This window comes from Caloenas nicobarica, chromosome 5, assembly GCF_036013445.1.
Source record: "Caloenas nicobarica isolate bCalNic1 chromosome 5, bCalNic1.hap1, whole genome shotgun sequence".
Classification (NCBI taxonomy): domain Eukaryota; kingdom Metazoa; phylum Chordata; class Aves; order Columbiformes; family Columbidae; genus Caloenas; species Caloenas nicobarica.
This window is the reverse complement of record NC_088249.1, coordinates 49,238,456-49,259,068: the sequence shown is the minus strand read 5'-3', so window position 1 is coordinate 49,259,068 and position 20,613 is coordinate 49,238,456. Positions and strand designations below refer to the sequence as shown.

Sequence of the window (20,613 nt, the reverse complement as noted above, 5' to 3'; positions counted from 1 at the left end):
TTTATTTCAGTTATCTTTCACTTCTTACCTTACAGACACAAGCAAGCTATTGTTCAACTTCAGTTCTCTCAAATTAGGTAGATAGACACCTATGGGAACAGAATAAAGAATCACTTTGCAGATCTGGGAGTAAAGGAAACTTCTGACAATTATAGGTTGCAGCACCTAATTTTACATGCATTTCTTACCTGTTTCTGCCAGATGTGTGCTGGACCTCTTCTAAGAAAATTAGTAAGATAATTTCACTCAAAATATTTCACCCTTTGCATTTTTGCGATATATACATACTGTCTGCATGACTATCCAATTATAATTTTTGGAACCCCTCTCTGACAATTCTGATAGAGCACCTTTCCAGACAGACAACAAAAGAAACTGGCTTGATGGGCAACTGTTTTCTTTGGTCTGATTCCCAGGCCTTATTGACTACTACCTGAGAGAGAGTCTGAAGAGGTAGGGGATGCTTTAGACCATGACCTCTGATTTCTACATAATTCTCTTGCTTCTCTCCCCAAAAATCTTTTTCTACCTATTTAACAGCATGTAGTGATGGACTTATTTGATACACAGCTAAGAAACACTTATTCAAAATGTAGTTTTGAGTCAAATAACAAAAGCATAATTTCCCAGGTCACAGATTCATCTTTTCTAGGTCAGAGGTCCCCCAAAACACTACTTACATTTTGCTAAGCATTGTCTTCTCCTTTTAATTTTCTGGATGTGACCCACTGTTTACTCTTCAATTGTCCAAGTTTCACATCTATGAAAACCTCAGTATTCTGTTGTTATTACTTTGATAAATGCTTTTTTCTTTTTCCAAGAGACATTTGCCTTTTTGGTTACCTCTACAGGTACATCTGAATCAAAATCATAGACCAAATCCCTCCAAGCTACAGAATAATTTGGGTATAAGCTCAAGCCCCAGGAAACATTCACTATTGACAATAGTAAACTTTTACCCATCCCCACTAGCAGAGTTTATGCATGGCTGGTGAGCATCCTCCAGTATAACATGTAACCATGCAGGGGTAATATCAGTTTTAGACAAACCGAATCATTGCTAAAACATTAAAATCTGTTCTCAGCAAATATTTTTATGAGTTCTCTGAGTAATCTCTCTCTGCAAGAGTGATTCAGCAGTGTCCAGAAGGACATCATTCTAGCTCTTTGCAAAGGATCGAAAGAAAAAACAACAAAAAAGTATATATTAAAGAAAAAAGGAAGGAGAGAGGGAAGGAGGAAGGGAGAAGGAGGGAGAGGATCTCAAAAGCAAATAAAAGAGGTTGTGGTGTTCATTCCATTTCCCCAAACAGAACAAGAGCATTTATTGCAAATAATTTTAATGAATCATGTTTTAGTAGAAGCATTATCTATATCTAATGCTATCAAAATTTGGGAGTGATTATAATCCACATATTGATCTTCATGCTACATTGCAAATATTTAACTTCATGTCTTTGCAAAGCTCTTTGGAAAATATTAAAAATTCAAAACACATGCAATTTTTTAGCCAAATTTTTAATAATTTCCCATAATCCATAAAAATTGTAGTACAAATTATAACACACTATTCTTATCCTGCAGGGCATACTTTCTCATATCAAACAAGTTTTATAAAGTATGGCAACAAAATAATTTGGAGTCCTTACAGAGGAGATACTAGGATCTCTGTTAGTTATTCACAGCAGTCATACTTGCTAGTGAGCAAAGGTTTCCTCAGATGTAATCCATGCACTAAGAAAACACCCACAGGAAAAAAAAGACAAACCAAAACCAAACCCTAAAACCAAAACACCAAACCAAACGAATAACGACAAACAAACCCCCCCCCCCCAAAAATGCAAAACCAACCAAAACAAAAGGGACAAACAAACAAACAAAAAGCCACAAACCAAAAAAACCCACCAAAATCTAGATTAAAAAAAAAAATTGCTATCATATTTCTGATAAGAAACCTGAAGCACAGAGATGAAATGACTTGCCCCAAAGTGTTATAGGAAACAAGAAGAACGGTGCAGTAGCCTCTCCAGTCCCAGCAGAGCAGTGGGTAATAGCCTTGCCACAGGTTCAGCCAGAGAGATTAAACGGTTACCAAGCACAGGCTATGGCAAAGCATTACAAAGGAAATGGGTTTGAAAAACTCATATTAAGCAGAAGATTTGAATGATGAGTCAAGAAGACCAGCTCAAGAGAAATGGAGATATTTGCTTGAGACAAAGCCTTCCACTGAATGCATTTAGGGTTGGTTCAGGAAAAAAACAAGTATTAAAGGATTCAAAGAGGCAAAGTGACAGGCTGATGATACAATTTTTGCATCTCGTTATTTCATTATTGTAATCTCAGACATTTTTTCCCTGTGACCTTGTAGATGTTAAACTCTAATGTGCTGTTTACTAGACTGAAATAGAAGTATACTCGGTGCAGTGGTGCAAAATGCTGCCAACAAGACTGCTGTGATACATTTCTCCAGTTCTGCAGGTTCTTCCTTCCTTTAAGTTCTATATTCAATATGTAATTGTTCTTCGGTGCTAAGAACTCATTGTCTATTTGATTTTACTGTTTTTATAGTCCAAATTCCTTATACATAGATTAGACAATGGAAGATTAAGAAGAGAAAATTGTAAAATTCATATGACAAAATCAGAGATCTATCCAAACATAACAATATACTTCTAATTTTCTTAATTTTAACCTTCATGGCATCTTTCCTGAGAGCAAGGACACAATTTATTCTGATATTAACATAAAAATACTCTAAAATATCAACAATATTAACTTCTAATATTAATTTTTAAAGTACAATCAATGTACTTCTCCTCCTGAAACTGCTGTCATACTGTAGAATTTTGATTTTTAAAAATTAGAATGGTCCAGAAAAATGTTGCTGACCACAGTACAAGGCTGAGAATTCAGAATGGCGAGCAATGTTATCTCCTCTGTCTATGACTCACTTTCACTAAATACCATTTTTGTTACATGGTTATAAAATTACTAATCACCAACAATGTACTAGCATTAACTAACCTGTTTGTTGTGGTTTAACCCGAGCTAGCAATATAACCACAATAGCCGCTTACTCATTCACCCCGCTCCCACCCCTGAATAGGGGACAGAATCAAAAGAGGAGAAACTCATGGATTGAGATAAACACAATTTAATAAAATAACAGAATAGGACAGAATCAAAAGAGGAGAAACTCATGGATTGAGATAAACACAATTTAGTAAAATAACAGAATAGTACTAATATACTATCACTACTACTAATATATATAAAATAGAAATAGAATATAAAATAAAAGCTACTCAATGCAATTCCTCACAAACTCCACTCATGCTAAGGAGCCAGTCCCAGGAAGCAGTACCTGGTCCCAAACAGCTGATCCCAGAGAGAGAAGAGAGGAAAAAAAAAGGCAGAGAGACCCAGAGGCCTCTGCAAAACAGCAGGATGGCAAAAGGCCAAACTAAAGAAACTCCCGAACAGAACTCCACTGAAACCGAAACAGGTCTCTGTCTCCCTCCAGCTGGAAAATCCCAAATCTCCTTAAGTATGAAGCATAACACTAATGGGATGGAATATTCTTATTGATCAGTCTGGATGTCAGTCAGCGTCTGCCCCATCTGTGCCCCTCTTACTCACCACCCAACACCTGTGGGCAGAGCTCTCAGAATGGCCTTGGCTCTCAGACCAGAGCAATTAAAAACATTAACTCCATCCCAGGGCGTTATCTTCTTGTTCTGAAACTAAATCAAAATGACAACTGTGCTAGCTACAAAAAAGAAAGTTTTCTGACCGCATGAAGAAAATTAACTCACTCTCTGTCAAACCAGCACACTATTCTACTGTATTGGCTCAGTGGAATAAAACTTAATGAAGAGCAGAAAGAAATCAAAGTGCAAGGTAGGTGAATAAAAGTGATAAAGCTATATTGTTGTGTGTGCATGTAAGTGCAGCAGTTCACAAGCAGGGTAGCAATGCAGATATCTTTCTGAGCAGCCTTGGTATAGCAACTGACATTTAAATAACTGACTAGGAGTAAGGAAAAAACAGGCAAGATGCTGGTTTTATTATATTCTAGAACCTACAACGCTTATGCTTATAACACTTGTTGCTTCAGTACGCTCTTACGACTCCTGCAAAGCCTGCCCAAGCCCTGCTGCAGTGGGCGCTGTGGCACCTTCTCAGAGAGACTTGTCAGTACCAGCTAAACCAAGACCAGTGTGGGCAGGGATGCACACACTGGATTCACGCATCCAGCCTCCGCACTGGTTTCCTGACCCCACAAATATCTGCTGCGGCAACGCTGGCTGTCAGCAAACGTCTCCGGGCTTCACATCAGGAACACCGACAAACAGATGAAGAGGAAAGAGAGATGATGACCCCATGTGAAAAACAGCACATGCCTACTTCTAAACCTTTAGCAGAACTTTTCCTTGATGAAATGCATGCAAGGGAAGTGCCAGACTCCAGGTCATAATCAACTTAGCCTGCCTACCAGCAGGCAACAATTCAATAAGTACCAGCGAACAGCACTGTGGGTAACTTGATTTGTAGCTATTAAAATCACTTAGAAGTAAGACAACTATATAGTGTCTTAAATGACTCTATCCCACCATTACTTTCAATAGGAATCTCTGAGTCAGTTGTGAATGCACAGATCTGTCAGCAATCAAAATTGAAGGGATAAGCTAATGAAATAGTCCACCTGTTTGAGTATGAACTCAAGCCTACAGGCAGCTGAAGAGCACAGAAGTCAAGTTCAAGATTTGCAAAGCTGGATACAAGACTTGCCAGGGTGCTTCAGTGTTTTGCCTGTCACTCAGCAAGGTGCACTGAATACAGCTAGAGATTTTAATAATTACCCAGAGCCCCACTAAGACTCAGATTCAAGCTCTGGTATGAAGCCTTTCCTTAATTTTAAAACTGATCACAAGAAAATATTTTAATATGTCTTTTCATGTTTTAGCCCTACACCCTGTCCCTAAGAAACATAACTGTTCCTCATCACCATGTCACTCCATTGTGTAAAGGCTGACCTGCGAAACTGGGAAAGATTAGCAGGATGGTGCTTTAAAGATTAGCACATCCCAAAGTGGAAAGCTCATAAGAAAAACTCAAGCAACATGCTTTAAATCGCTCTGGAAATCTTGCCTAGCATCTCCTTTATGAGATGTAGGCCCTCAGTGCTTGTGTTACAGTCTATGTGTGGCTGCAAAGATTGAAATGTTTCTCAAGTGGAAATTGTGATATAAATTTGGGATTTGAGTGCTGCAAGGTTCCAGGTGACCCAGAGTTATGTGCAATCTAGCAACCTGCAACTCTTTCACCTTGCACAGCCTATTCTATCTTTACACATAAAAACAGTTAAAACAATATTGTTTACTGAGAGCAAATGGGTCATACAAACGAATAATTCCTTAAGGATAAAGATGCTCCTACCCACCTGCAACTGAGGAATACAGTGAGAGAAAAGTTAAGTGATTTAATATGGCTATAAAGAAAGCTAATTAGCGAACTTTGGAATGCAAACAGAAACACCAAATTGCAGAGCAGTCCAAGTTGGAGAGGACAGCCAGAGGCCTCGAGCCGTTGAGACTTCTGCTCAGAGCCAAGTCTTTTGTGAGATCAGACCTGGGTGCTCAGGGCTTCACTCAGCCAGGTCTTGAAAATCTCCAAGGATAGAGAATCCAAGCATATTTGGATACCCCTATTGCTCAACGGTCCTAATGGTGGAAAAGCTTTTCCTCCTGTCACACTGGAACTTCTGTCATTCTAGTTCGTCTGGTTCTTAACCCTACTCGTTCCTTCATGCTATTTATTCAGATGCCTGTGACCAGAGACCAGTTCAGCAGCAGTTTCAGGGGCAAGCAGCCACTGAGGAGCATGCAATGAGCCTAATACCTTCGACAGCAGCCTTGTTTACACTGTTCACATTGAAGATGCAAACTGCCCTGTGATACCCTTAAAAATATAGGCCTTACTCCATGCACCTAAAAATCAGCTGTCATGTGAAAAAAAAGACCTGCAAGGAACTGATGATCACTGGAAGCATTAAGTGGCAAACTTTTTGCTCTAGCCACCTGCTGACACTTGCAAAGAGATTTTCACAGGGAGGAAATTCAGAAATGCACAGAAGACAGAAGAAAATTCAGGATAGTCTTGATGTTCTGTTGTTTTCAAAAGCAGTTGGGATCTGCAGCTGCTGGTTTTTATAGCCCTCAAGGGCCAACTCTTCAGGCAAACGGTGGGACATAAGATGGGAATTGTTTGCAACATGGGGTTAGTGCTCTGTATTCTGTAAAAGTTGCAAAAGCCTAACCATGGGGAGCAGAAAAAGATTTATTCCTGTAATGGAGAGGAAAGGGAAGTACAGAGTGAAAAAGGTGAAACATTTTGCTAGCTTCTCACAGCTAATGTAAAATGGCATAGGAACGGGAGCACCACTTTTGAGCATTGAAGAAAATGGCATAATGAGATTTTCTTATCAACTGGAGGAAACATGACTGAATAGATTATGATCTCTGAAAGAAACAGATGTAATTTACCTTAAATTATCAAGTCTCTATCAGAAAGAGGCCTGTTTATAAAATAAACAGAATAAACAACACAAAGTGGCTATATAATTCAAGGCAGAAACTCCCTTCACTGTACTTGCTTAATAATTCTTGACAAATCAACATCAAAAGACCCACTAAAACTAATCGGCTGTTACGTTACAGTCACTTGCAGATGAAAATTGACAGCTTGTCCGAAAATACAAGCACCCACTTTTGGGGACATGCCTCCTTTTGGCACAGAAAATATTGCCCTGCAGTAGTTACTCAGCTTCAATGTAGCAGAAGATGGCCTTGGTTGTAATGGGAATCCATGTAACAGAAAATGACTGCCAGTACTGGAAAAAAGGAAGGTTTCATATTCTCAGTGTTAACTCAGCTACAGAGGGGATTCCTTTGGTACTTCCTTACTTCTCCAGTGCAGTAATGATGACAGAAATGAATCACAAGCATTAGGGCTGTTTGGGGCTCATCAAAATGACTTATCTATAGGACCTTCCTCAAGCACATCATCCAGGACAACAAAACAGGCAGTACAGGATGCAAAGCCAGGCTGCTGGCAGCATGAGCAGTGTTACACTATTAGTGATTTCTCAGCCACAGGGAAACCTTACAGTGGAGGAAAACTGAACTTTGGCTACTGTTTCACTAGAGCAGTGCCATACACTCTAGAGGGCAAGGTTATCAGTAAACCCTCATTTACGGCCTAGGGACATGTCATTCAAGACTAATTTGTTCAAACTAATTTGCTTCAGACAGAAGTGGTGTCACTCATCCCATTGCCATGGTTTTCAGCCCTATTTAGAGCCTCACAGAAAAAAAACAGAGATCAAGATGTTGAGAGGTACCAGGGAGATCATGTTTCGAGAGCTCTTGACCAGGACAGTACTTTACACTGGCTCTTGATTTCTGAGTCCCCAGTCCTGCTTCAAGACATGATAAAGGAAAATTTGAGACCGTCAGCAGAGCATAAAGTATTTTCTTACCAAAGTTTCCCAAGCTGTTCTCTCTTGTATCTACTTGCATCTCTAGGACCTTCACTTGCTGCAGATCATCTACCCCTGTCAAAACTTTCTGTAAAAATAAGCAGAGATATATGTGTACTCTTATGTAACAAACCAGATAACACAGGAGCAAAAAGGTGTAGAAAGGTTTTCGACTATTGCTTTGTCGATATATACTCAGGTATATGGCTAGACGTATGATCGCATTGAAATAAACTTAGTATTCAAAGATCTTTCTTCCTCGTCGTTCCAAATTACTCTGGTCTCACGTAACTTCTATTATACATTGCTTAAAGAGTCAAGGCTGAGGGTTACATTCAAGCTGCAAATCAACAACAGACCTACATGCCAATTAACTTAATCTAAACAGTATGTCTATGCTTTAAGATTTGTATAAGTCTTGTATTAACCCTCAGCAGATAGGAAGTGTTACCCTTAAGTGTCACCCATAATCAAAAAGGCACTAGGTAGTAAAACTCAACAAAACACACTATGAAAAGGAAACATGATTTTAGCTCAAGCAGCTCAGTTGTCTGAAAGAAGACAACACTTACTACAAGAACTACAATTTCCTTTGAAAAGATCTAGGCAATAGAAATAGAATCCTCCAACACTTTTCATTATTTTTGCAAAATCTTAGTAACAGGATCAACAACTGCATTAAGCAAGAGTGTGTGTGTGTCAATGCAAGATCTTTCCTATCTTATCACAGGATCTTTCCTAATATTCTAAAGTCTTTGTTGATACATACAGGTAGATTTTACCTTGGCAGAGGTAAGCAGGAAGACAGAAACAAGCAGAAGCTACAGGCTGAGGAAAGAGGTAAGCTCTAGGACAGCCAGTGAAAACTACAGCAAGGCTGTGAAGTCCTAAGAGTCCAGACTGCAATTCCACAAACAGCTGAAGCAATCTCACATTACCGCTGCTCTCATCCCTTGTTCCTTCCTGCTATGACCCAGCTCCTCTCTGCCCAGCTTCCCTCATTCAGGCTGTGTGTCCAACCACCTCCTTTGCATCAGCTTTGGGTGTTTAGCAGATCCTTCCATGCACAAATTCAACAAAATAGACAAGGAGGGAACTCTATCCTTTCTTCCTGATGGGTTAGTGCTTCATGGAAGGGTCTGAAACACTCCTTGAGACATGAGAAACAAGGTTTTTGTGTCACAATAACTGCCTGAAAGAGTTGCCGCCATGCATAGTGATACAACTGCTAAATTTTCACCTTTCTATGTTAAAAGAGATAGGACGTGAGGCTAAAAAAATCCACTTCAAAGAAATGGCTTACCCTGGCATCAGAGTCTCCTCCTTAATGATGCAATCAACATCATGGGTTGAAAGAAGTATTGTCACCTGCCTTTTGCTCCTCTATTTAAGACGAAGGCAGGAAGTCATTCAACAACATCCACATACAGGGGACAAGTTTTCTCACTATTACAGAATCACAGAATCATGGATTTGCAGAATGTTAGGGATTGGAAGTGACCTCAAAAGATCATCTAGTCCAATCCCCCTGCCGGAGCATGAACACCTAGATGAGGTTACACAGGAAGGTGTCCAGGCGGGTTTTGAATGTCTCCAGAGAAGGAGACTCCACAACCTCCCTGGGCAGCCTGTTCCAGTGTCTGTCACCCTCACTGAGAAGAAGTTTCTTCTCAAATTTAAGTGGAACCTTATGTGCCTATGTTCCAGTTTGCACCCACTGCCCCTTGTCTTATCATTGGTTGTCACTGAGAAGAGCCTGGCTCCATCCTCGTTACAATCACCCTTTATATATTTATAAACATTAATAAGGTCACCTCTCAGTCTCCTCTTCTCCAAGCTAAAGAGACCCAGCTCCCTCAGCCTTTCCTCACAAGGGAGATGCTCCACTCCCTTTATCATCTTTGTGGCTCTGCGCTGGACTCTCTCCAGCAGTTCCCTATCCTTCTTGAACTGAGGGGCCCAGAACTGGACACAATATTCCAGATGCAGTCTCACCAGGGCAGAGTAGAGGGGGAGGAGAACCTCTCTGGACCTACTAACCACCCCCCTTCTAATACACCCCAGGATGCCATTGGCATTCTTGGCCGCAAGGGCACAGTGCTGGCTCATGGTCATCCTGCTGTCCACCAGGACCCCCAGGTCCCTTTCCCCTACACTGCTCTCTAACAGGTCCTTCCCCAACTTATACTGGAACCTCGGGTTGTTCCTGCCAGATGTTCCTGTCCCAGATGCAAGACTCTGCACTTCCCCTTGTTATATTTCATAAAATTTTTCCCTGCCCAACTCTCCAGCCTGTCCAGGTCTTGCTGGATGGCAGCACAGCCTTCTGGTGTGTCAGCCACTCCTCCCAGTTTGGTGTCATCAGCAAACTTGCTGACAGTGCACTCCATTCCCTCATCCAAGTCATTGATGAATATATTGAATAGTACTGGTCCCAGTATCGACTCTGGAGGGACTCCACTAGATACAGGCCTGCAACTAGACTCTGTCCCATTGACCACAACTGTCTGGCTTCTTTCCTTCAGCCAGTTCACAGTCCACCTCACTACCCAATCATCCAGATGACACTTTCTCAGTTTAGCTGTGAGGATGCTGTGGGAGACGGTGTCAAATGTTTTACTGAAGTCAAGACAGACCACATCCACTGCTCTGCCATCATCTAGCCATTATATCCTCATAAAAAGCTATGAGGTTGATTAAGCATGACTGCCCCTTGGTGAGGCCATGCTGACTGCCTCTTATTGTTGATATGCCTTGAGATGGCACCAAGGATAAGTTGTTCCATCACCTTCCCAGGGATGGAGATGAGGCTGACTGGTCTATAGTTACCCGGGGCCTCCTTCTTGCCCTTTTTGAAGACCGGAGTGACATTTGCTTTCCTTCAGTCCTCAGGCACCTCTCTTGTTTCCCACGACTTCGCAAAGATGATGGAGAGTGGTCCAGCAATGACTTCAGCCAGCTCCCTCAGCACCTGCGGGTGCATCCCATCTCACCCATGGTTTTAGGGATGTCCAGATTGCTTAATTGCTCCCTAATCCAGTCCTCATCAACCAAGGCAAACTCCTCCATTGCCCTGCCTTCCTCTGGGGCCTCAGGGGTACGGGGCTCCTCAGGACAGCCTCCAGCAGAGTAGACAAAGGTGGCATTCAGTAACTCTGCCTTCTCTGTATCTTCTGTCACCAGGGCGCCCATCCCGTTCATCAGTGGGCCTACATTGCCTCTAGTGTTAGTTTTATCTGCCATGGATTTGAAGAAGCTTTTTCTGTTGTCCTTGACCCCTCTTGCCAGGTTGAAGTCTAAGGAGGCCTTAGCTTTCCTAGTTGCCTCCCTACATCCTCGGACAACAGCCTTATATTCTTCTCAAGTGGCCAGCCTATCCTTCCATGATCTGTAAACTCTCCTCTTCCACTTGAGTTTGCCCAGCAGTTCCCTGTTTAACCACGCAGGTCTCCTGGCTCTCTTCCTTGACTTCCTGCATGTTGGGATGCTCTGATCTTGAGCTTGGAAGAAGCAGTCCCTGAATGCTAACCAACTATCTTGGGCCCCTTTACCTTCAAGTACCCTGTCCCATGGGATTTCCCCTAGCAATTGTTTGAAAAGGCCAAAGTTTGCCCTGCTGAAGTCCAGGGTTGCGATTCTGCTTGGTATTCTGTTCCTGCTACATGAGATCCTGAACCCCACCACCTCATGGTCGCTGCAGCCAAGACAGCCCTCAACCTTTACTCCTTCAACCAGACCCTCCTTGTTAGTGAGGATGAGATCCAGCAGCACTCCTCTCCTAGTTGGCTCATCCACCATTTGCGTCAGGAACTTATCATCAATGCACTGGAGGAACCTCCTGGACTAAATTAAATTAAATTAAATGTCATTAAAAGGTTACAACATTCTTTAGTTTGTTTAATAAGGGGAAAATTATTCATTAGAAGGGAATGTGTAGGACCACCTCTGTTTATGAGTTTGGGGGAGAAAAAGTAACTACAAGAAGAACACACAATTCATTTTGCAAGGAAAAATGATGGTTGCAACATTCCTACTCGTCAAGTAAAATTCGTATTGTGAACAAGCAACTGCAACTTCATTCACTCTGGTGGTTCTACATCATCTTACAAAGGCCCAAATGTAGTCTAATTGAGACGACAATTTCAAAGGACATGGTGTCCTGAAAAGGCTGAGCATCCCTCCTTGAAAAACTAGCTCCCTTTGTAAGGTCTTGACTTAGACTCCTAAGAAACTGAATTATCCAAAATATTCAACTGCTTTTGAACCGCCTTTAAAAAATTGTGTTTAAAATTATTTTTAATCTTATTTTTTTAAACTGTGCCTTTAAGCAGGCTGAGCCTAAGAGAGCTTCTAGACTTTCTTGCCTCCCCACCAGAGTATCAGAAACAAAGGTTTAAGGTGAAAACTTGGGAGTCCCCAATGGCATCCGGAAATGTACTTTCTCTGCCCAGATGAAGCCACCACATAATATGGTTTCGCTCCTGCAAAGGAGGCAAGCTTAACAACTACAGATTGCTTTCTACCACCAAGTAAACACAAGATCCCTCACTGCGACACACATTTTGCAGTAATGTTCTTTAGCAGATGACACTGTCTGTCATATAGCATGAGGCTACGTGAGAAATAAGAGCTAGCTGACATCCTGCCACAAAGCCAAACAGATTGCTGGACTTGGACACAAGCTTATTGTTATTAAAGGAAGCTTCTTCTGAAAACTACCTCTCCCTTCCCCATCAAAATAGTCTTAAGAGCCTACATGATTAGAAGACAGAATGAGAAGAGGTCTCAGAACAAGTAATAAGCTTGGGGTCATACACCTTGTCAGTAGAGTAACAGAAGGTCCTGGCACCACAAAGAGCCTTTACCTTTCTCTTCTGCTGTCTGCAAGTTCCCTGCACTCTGTCCTTCCCCCTGCTGTATTCTAGACAGCCTCCTTTCATCGTTCTGCTCCTTGTTCTCCTCTTTCAAAATCCAAACATAAAAGCTGCATAAAGATATATTCGCTCCTCTTCTAGGGTTCACTATTCCTTTTCCTCATACCAGGGGTTGCCAGTGTGCTTCTTTGCCCTCATTTTCCTCTTCCAGATCCACCATTTTTACTTTTTCCCCTGTCTGAGAAATGAGCTGCTTAGCACATCCATATATTGCACTGCAACAGCCAGAGCTGTGGCTCTACTGCAGGAAAGGATTATTGGCTCTCATGACCAGCTCGTTGAACTATAGATAGCTGCCTTGAAGCATGTGCTAACCAGATGCAACAGACTCCATGTGTTCTCGGTCCCCACTCCCTCATTCTGCTTTTCCAAGAGTCTCTGTGAAAATGGCTGTCCTTCCATCTGCTGATGCTAAGATGCTTGGAGAATTTAGAACTGATTTGCCATGGGATGCAAAAGCTATCATATTACATGAGGGAAACAAGAAACACTCTTGCGTTGAGGATATGAGCTCATTTAAAGGCACCAGAAGCACAGAGATTCAAGGTGTCCACTGCAAGCTAGTTAGCTAGCAAAAGGCCAGGGTAGCAGTTCAAGAGAAGGTTACATGGTGAGTTATTCTACATCAAAAAGAAACCTTGAAAAAACTAACTATAATTCCAGGCTAATTGTTGATGTCCAGAGAGGATTTTGCTTGCCACCCATCTACTGCCCAGCAAGGTAGGTATTGGTTAGATAGAGGAGGAGGACGTTTTCTGAATAATGAAACACCAAAATCTTTCTGGCACATGATGTTCAAGAAGGTGGCCTGACAGCTTGATTCTGGGCAACAAGTGTTATACTCCACCCTAAATTTGTTTATTTGAAAGGATAAATTTCCATGGTAAAGCACTGCACAATTCTTTGAAGATGAATAAATGCTAAGCAAAACAAAGATGGACAAAATTCACTTTACATTTTCATACCTCCTTCAAAATAGGAGTGAAACTATTTTCTGTGAGACCATGCAGAAGCTATTGGTAAACAATTTAGCCAGTATTTTAAGCAGCAGCTCCAGGATGGCTTGCAAACCATTCCTGTCATACAAAACGTCTGGCCAACATCTAACTGGAGAGCATGCACTGGTGTGGAAAGCTTTTACTCTGACTGACAAGAAGAGCCAATAAGTATTCTGTAAAAAATTGCAAGTGAAAAATACTTCACTGCTTGCAGAGCTTCCCAGCTGGCAGAACAGTCACCTGGGGATGCTGAGAAATCCAGTTCAAGTCCCACTTGCAGCTCTCTGTAAATTCCTTAATTGGCAAATAACATCTGTTAAATTAAAGCTGGTGTATATGACTGATTTCTTCTCTCTTCCCTAGATTTTTCACATACTCTAAAAAAGTAGATATGCTGCTGAAGAGCATGTTGCATGCAGCTGTCAGAGAAGCATTTCCAGCTGTGCCTTTATTTTGCTGATCCTGGTTAATTTGGCTAAGACGGGAATTACTGAGTGGGGAATTTATTTTCTTTTAATACTACACCTATATGCAAATACTAGATTCATGTCAATTCATGTGTTCATTACTTTTTGCAGGGATTTTATTTCAAATTCCCAACTGGGATATAAACTCTCTCTGCACTAAAACAAACAAACAACCAACAAAAAAACCCAACACAAAACAACAACAACACAACCAACCAAAACCAAACCAAAAATGTTGCTACAACTGAATATTTATTCTAGGAAGAAAACTACTAAAACATTAACAAGGTTTTGAGTGATTCTAAGTCAAGGGATTTTCAATGAAAGGGAACAGAACTTCCCTGTGGTCCCATATGTAATCTTCCTTTCAAAATGGCTACATTCTGCAGATTCCCATAAATACAACGTTTGGCTGTATTTCACTACTTTCTGCATATACATATAAAAACACTCTTCCCTCAGCTCAGATGAAGAGATTAGCTAGGCATTCAATCTGTGATAAAGAAAGATGTTAGATGAGGGCAATAATTATGACATTTAAGTGGTGGTGGATGTATTAGTTAAAATGTCTTTATTCTCACGTGGAAGCATCCAAGTAATGCAAATGGATCTATATGGACAGGCCCCTGCCTAGTCTTGCCATCTCCAGTTCAGCTTTCCACTGACCCATACATACTGGGGATTCACAGTACTGACACCTTCTCTTTTTAAACCAGTATCAAGGGTCTTGTGCTGCAAGATGCTGGGAGACCTCCTAACTACCGTAAACTTCAAAGGGCATGTGGGGCATCAGAAAACATATGGGAGTTTGCTGATCTCCCAGAAATAGCCTGTATCACTTCTGTAGGAGGAAACCAACTCAGTTTTAACTATGCACTGAATTAACACAGAGGGCAGGAGTGGACAGGATAGTAGATATTCTTAAAACAAATTTAAAGCAAAAATTGATTTAAGGATTTACTTTCCCTCACATAGATATAAAAAACTCATACCACAATAATAATTTTTTCTATCTAGCAATTAGGTGCATAATAAGTAGCTACAATCATTGCGCAGTGTTGTCACTGAACATCCAAAACTCAAGACTGCAATCTGCCACTTTATGTTAGCTAAGCAGCTATGACTATATGCAAATGAAAATCTGTTTTTTTTCATTAAAGGCATGCATATGTGTGTGTATGCGTGTAAATATAAAGATTTGTGATGTGACAATTTGAATGCAAAACATCAGATGCCTAAGTAGCAAGATGAACACTAATGTAAGAACTATAAGCCTTCACTGTAGCGAAGGCATCAGTCTTAGGAAAATAACATATAAAAGGAAAGTTCTGAAAGTAAATGAGGCTTTGTAATTTTTTTCCTGTTCACAGTATTATGTTTACTACTATCTGCTACCTTGAGCAATCTGATTTAACTTTGAAACTAGCTGTGCTTTGAGCAGAAGAGGGAACTGGAAGACCTCCAGAGGTCACTTCAAACCTTTCTTTTTAATTATTAATTTTTAAATAGTTGTATAATCCTAATGAAGGATTCAGCAGATCCAAATTCAGTTACTTCCATCTCCTTGACTCCACTTAATTTATCAAGATTTTGCACTTGCTTCCTTGATTTCCACTTGTGGGTTAGGTTTTGGTGGTTTTTTTGTTTGTTTGTTTGGTTGGTTGGTTGGTTTGGTTGTTTTTCCCCTCAAATCCATTTAGCTTACAACTGAGATGAAGCCTTCCTGCCAAGGAAAAAAGGAAATGATTGAGTCATTTCAGCAAGAAGCCAATCTGTTGTTCCAGGGCCCTCCAAGATTTTCTTCTCCCCATGAGGATGAGTGCATACCATGTGAAATACACTCTAAGCTCCTGAGCAACAAAACTAAACACCACTTCTGAACACATGTTCTTAAGTTTAGAAAACATGATTAATTGGTGCAGGATCAATAAACAGTGAAATAAGAATACTTCCTTTCTTCTCTAAAGATCAGACACAAATGTGATTAGTTTTGATAACGTGACAATATTTGGAGGACATTTGACCTTGTAAAATGAGTTTATGCTGAGAAGTGAAGTGCTTCCTGTAGAAATCAGGAAAACATCCTTTGCAAATGGTGGGGAGGGGAAGTGTGTTAATAGAACAACATAAAAATCTGATTCAAGACAGATGGACCCCTTAATTTGTGTTCCTTCATACTTAAGTGAGAAATCTGCGCCACAGCCCTAATAAAGTAAAAAAATAATTGCAATGTATTTCCCATTAATAGCCAATTTTCAGAACAAAAGAAGAATGTGGAATTTGCTCACCTTGGTATTCTACAACATCCAACAACAACACGTAAGCACAACACAAGTACAGGCAGAGCAGGGAGCTGGAAATAATAGGACAGGTACAAATAGAAAAGCAAGAACGCCTATTCACACAGATGAAGATTAAAGATTACAACAGAAAACTGAACATTGATACTAGCAGAAAGAATAAAAAGAAAATCCAATTATACAAATCCTTGCACCAAAAGCTTTTGACCTGTAGCTTGGATGAAGACTATTCAAATATAAAAGGGCATTACATGTCATTGCCACAAGAGAGATGGCAGCAAGCAGAAACTACAGAAGATGTGATTAATGTAACAGGGATATGCGATCACACAGGATTTCAAAGTGAAACGAGGCCATGAAAGACCATAAACCCTCTAGTGAGCTAGCATAAGATTTAAGTGAGATGAGGATCTGCTATGGAGAGGAAGAGAATGGGTAAGCAATCAATGGTTTTGTAGAAGTTGTCTTATGTGCTATGGGGTCCAAGGAGGCAAAAAGGAAAAAAAAAAAAAGAAAAAAAAAAAAGAAGAATTTTAAGCCAAACTTTCCTCTCTTTGGAGGAAAACAACTCAGTAACTGGAAAAAAAAAAAAAAGTGAAGGAATACAAGTATCACGCCTTTTAGACAGTCCTTAACAACAAGGACTGCTAATATTTTCACTACTAAATAGACCGCTGTCTCCCTGGAAAAAGGACAAAATAAACAAAAGTGCAGGTACGGACAAGGCTACAGGCTGCAACCCAAGGCGCCCAATCTTCACAGATTCTTCACAGCTAGACATTCCAGCCTCCCCGAGCTCAAATTGAACTGGTGCAAGACAGCAAACTGCAAGGGCAAAGAATAAAGCTGAGTATACATCTCAGAACAAAAACCTTCCTCAGGAATGTCCATCAGGTGTACAGAAATCTGCCTATGCAACACTGCAAAACTGGAGCTATGCCCTTAATTGAATGGAAAATAATTTAATGAGCATGTATTTAAAAAATCTATTAGTTTACTTCTCAGAGCACTTCAGTGAATACAATCGATAACTCCTAAAAATATTCACAACTAAAAGACAATCTAGAAGATATTGCAAATGTATTGATTTAAGCAAAACAACCTTTCAAACAATTTGGTTATCGATGGCATGTGGTTCCTTAAAAAAACATGCATGCAAAAACTTGTTTCAGGCTAAATGTTTGAACAGTGTCTCTATTTTTACATTTGCAAATTCAGAGGAAATAAATTTATGGAAGGAATGGTTTCCATTTGATCAACATAAAGGTCACAGAATAGACAGATTGGATATGTTAATAAAACAAGCTATAAACATTGTTTACGTTTCCTTGACAATGTCATATAATTTTTGCTCTAAGCAGGAAATATCCAAGCTATGCTAACACAAATGTTGGGTTCCAGGGCCAGGAAATAACTGTCTACAGAAAAATTAGTAGGACAGTATGCATCCATTTAAAGGAGTCTTTGAAATGGAATTCCTTACAAATATTAATACACATAATCTTAAATAGGCAAGACTCAGTTAAGTTCAATAGGGTACACATGAATAGTAAAGCGGGTTTTCCCCTTTTTAAAAATAGCCCAAAATTGTGGGAGAATAAAACTTCTGATCTGTATTAAAAAAAAAAGAAAAAAAAAGAAAAAAAAAAGAAAATAAAGAAAAAAGAAAAAGAAAAAAATAAAATAAAGAAAAAGGAAAAAGAAAAAAAGAAAAAAAGAAAAAGTAAAAAGAAAAAGAAAAAAAGGAGAAAAAAGAAAAAAGAAAAAAAAGAAAAAAGAAAAAAAATAACTGCAACTTAATGGGATGTGGACAACATTGCCTTACATACACTCTTCTGCTTACAATTTACTGTGAAATAAAAGCAGCACAGCTTCAGAAAGAGAAGAATTTCATGCTAATGAAATAACTTCCTAAGGGTTTAATTCAGATTTTATTGAAGTCAGAAGGCAGCTGTTTTAGTTACTCCAATGGGCCTTGGTTCATGCCCTAAGAAAACAGACTAATCTGAGAGCTTCCCATTGGATTTATACATGTGTAAGACACAAACACATTAGACTGGTCAAACTCTATGCCTAATTTTTAAAAAGGACCAAGAAGTTGTCAGAGCCTTACATGAGCCAAAGGAAAGTGAGTGGCATAGATCATAAGATCATATATCAATTTTTCTCCAGAAAGCTTAAAATATACGCTCTGCAGAAACTGATGTTTGGAGATGCAAACATCTTATAACACCAAAAGACTTAGCTGCTAAGGGAAGAGTAGTTCCGAGAACAATTTTCTGTCTAATCTACAGGGTGCAGTCAAAATTGTGACTGGTATATAGTTAGGGAGTGGCATAAACCTGCAGCTGGAATCTGCCCCCTGCAGAAGCCAGTGTCTCTCCACCATGCACAGAATACTACAGACACCGCGATCACCACCCTACCTGCTGGCAGCATCTGAAACACAGCCTTGGACACATCTTGAACTAATTTCTATCCAGCTCTGCAACACTGAAAGATGTAGCTTCTCTCCTAAACTTCTGCTCTCAGCTCTTGCTTCCTTTAGCAGGGAGAAGTGAAGGTATTTTCTCAGCTCCTACATGTCCCAAAGGATTTCACCATTGATTAGGCTTGAGCAAATACATCACAATATGCAACCAAATATTCCTTCATGAGACAGTTCAGCGTGCTACTCTCTTTCAACAGGCTGCACGCCGCATTATTTTCCATTGGTCAAAAAGGAACATGGCTTTCAAATGTGTCTTGAAATTTCAACACACCAATATATAAAGAGCACTTGCAGAATTTTGTAATTGGCTTCTTAGTAGGACAGAGGATTCCACTAATTCAGAAAAAAGTTGTGCTTTTAAAGTTACGTTTTCAATCTCTAGTACAAGGTTAATGTAAAAACCTTTTTCTAATGCTCAGATTCAAGGTACTTCAGATGGCATCAATGAAATCTGTTTAAATGATAATTATACTACCTGTACTTTTCTTCACGGTGCTTCAAGAAAGCTGGCAATAAAGACAGCAGCATTCATGCTGGGAATGTTTTTGATATGAAACAAGGTGAAAGGTGGACAAACATTTGATCAACTTCCATAATACAGAATCTACTTTATGCAGAAGTCCAACTGTCAGATATGCAACAATCTGCAGTCATTACAAGAGCAGTTGGAAGGTTAATACAGCTCTGTATATGCCAGTCTTCCTCTTCTACGTCATTAACAAGTTGGATGTCTACTCACCAGTTTACTGGGTGAAAGGTATTCATCCATAAGTAGCTCTTCATCACCTTTAATCAGTGGACTGGGATTTAGGTTGCCACGCCAACTCAAATCAGTCACCCGGACTGCAGTTGAGGCCGGACAAGAAACTCTGCCAGGATTCCACATCAGGTCCATCTCAATACGCTTTGAATAAAAGGATAACAAGCAGTCTGATTTTTTCCTTGTATTTATTATTTTCCCTTTAGCAGAATCTATTTTGACTCCCATTGCAAGTGAACAAGTGCCTATGGAGATACAGGTACCTCTAATCAGAAAGAACCCAAAGCAATGCATCACGTAACATACATTCTTCCTTTTTGTCACCCTCAAGAGTTATCACAGATTCATAGATTAGTTTGGGTTAGAAGGGACCTTCAAAGGTCTCCTAGTCCAGTGCTGCTGCAATGAGCAGGGACATCTTCAACTAGATCAGGTTGTTCAGACCCCCATCCAGTCTGGCCTTGAATGTCTCCAGAGATTTCAAAGCTATTCCCAAAGCTATTACTTTTACAGAAATATTAACAATTAACTTTGAAATATAAGAATAAGCATATGTACACTCATTAGAGTAAAAAAAAAAATCAGCTGTACCCAAAGGGGTAATGGGTTCAAGCTGGAACACAAGAGGTTCCACTTGAATTTGAGAAGAAACTTCTTCTCAGTGAGGGTGACGGAACACTGGAACAGGCTGCCCAGGGAGGTTGTGGAGTCTCCTTCTCTGGAGACATTCAAAACCCGCCTGGACGCCTTCCTGTGTAACCTCACCTAGGTGTTCCTGCTCTGGCAGGGGGATTGGACTAGATGATCTTTTGAGGTCACTTCCAATCCCTAACATTCTGTAATTCTGTGATTCCGTGAAAGGGCACAAGCATTACTATGATTTATACAGCTACTGGTACTTGGCAGCAATAAAGTATCCTAGCTGGTGACATTGCTGTAACAACAGAAGGCTAGACTAGAGAATAGCCTTCTTGCTCTGCTGAAGGGACACCTGCAGTTTTCCTCTGTTCTCCACTGTGAAGCAATGCTTATTCTTAGTGCTGGAGAAGTAATTAAATAATCAAGCTATCATAACTGGCTGACAAGGATTCAGTGGTGGCCAAGATCTGAGAATTACCACTTC

The 20,613-nt window shown here is 40.2% G+C and overlaps 1 protein-coding gene across 3 annotated transcripts in view; it reads right to left on the bottom strand.

Moving 5' to 3' along the window:
• LRRC56 (leucine rich repeat containing 56) overlaps window positions 1-20,613 on the bottom strand; it is a 68,330-nt gene that overhangs the window by 36,632 nt on the left and 11,085 nt on the right. For 2 of the 3 annotated variants that reach the window (XM_065636207.1, XM_065636208.1), the window contains exons 3-5: window positions 19,470-19,634; window positions 7,541-7,628; window positions 29-89 (exon numbers count right to left, since the gene is read on the bottom strand). In XM_065636207.1, coding sequence (XP_065492279.1) covers window positions 29-89; window positions 7,541-7,628; window positions 19,470-19,625 — 305 coding nt within the window. In that variant the 5' untranslated portion in view covers window positions 19,626-19,634. Of the gene's footprint in view, window positions 1-28; window positions 90-7,540; window positions 7,629-19,469; window positions 19,635-20,613 lie in introns of those variants that run through there. The other variant, XM_065636209.1, reaches the window with a different exon arrangement.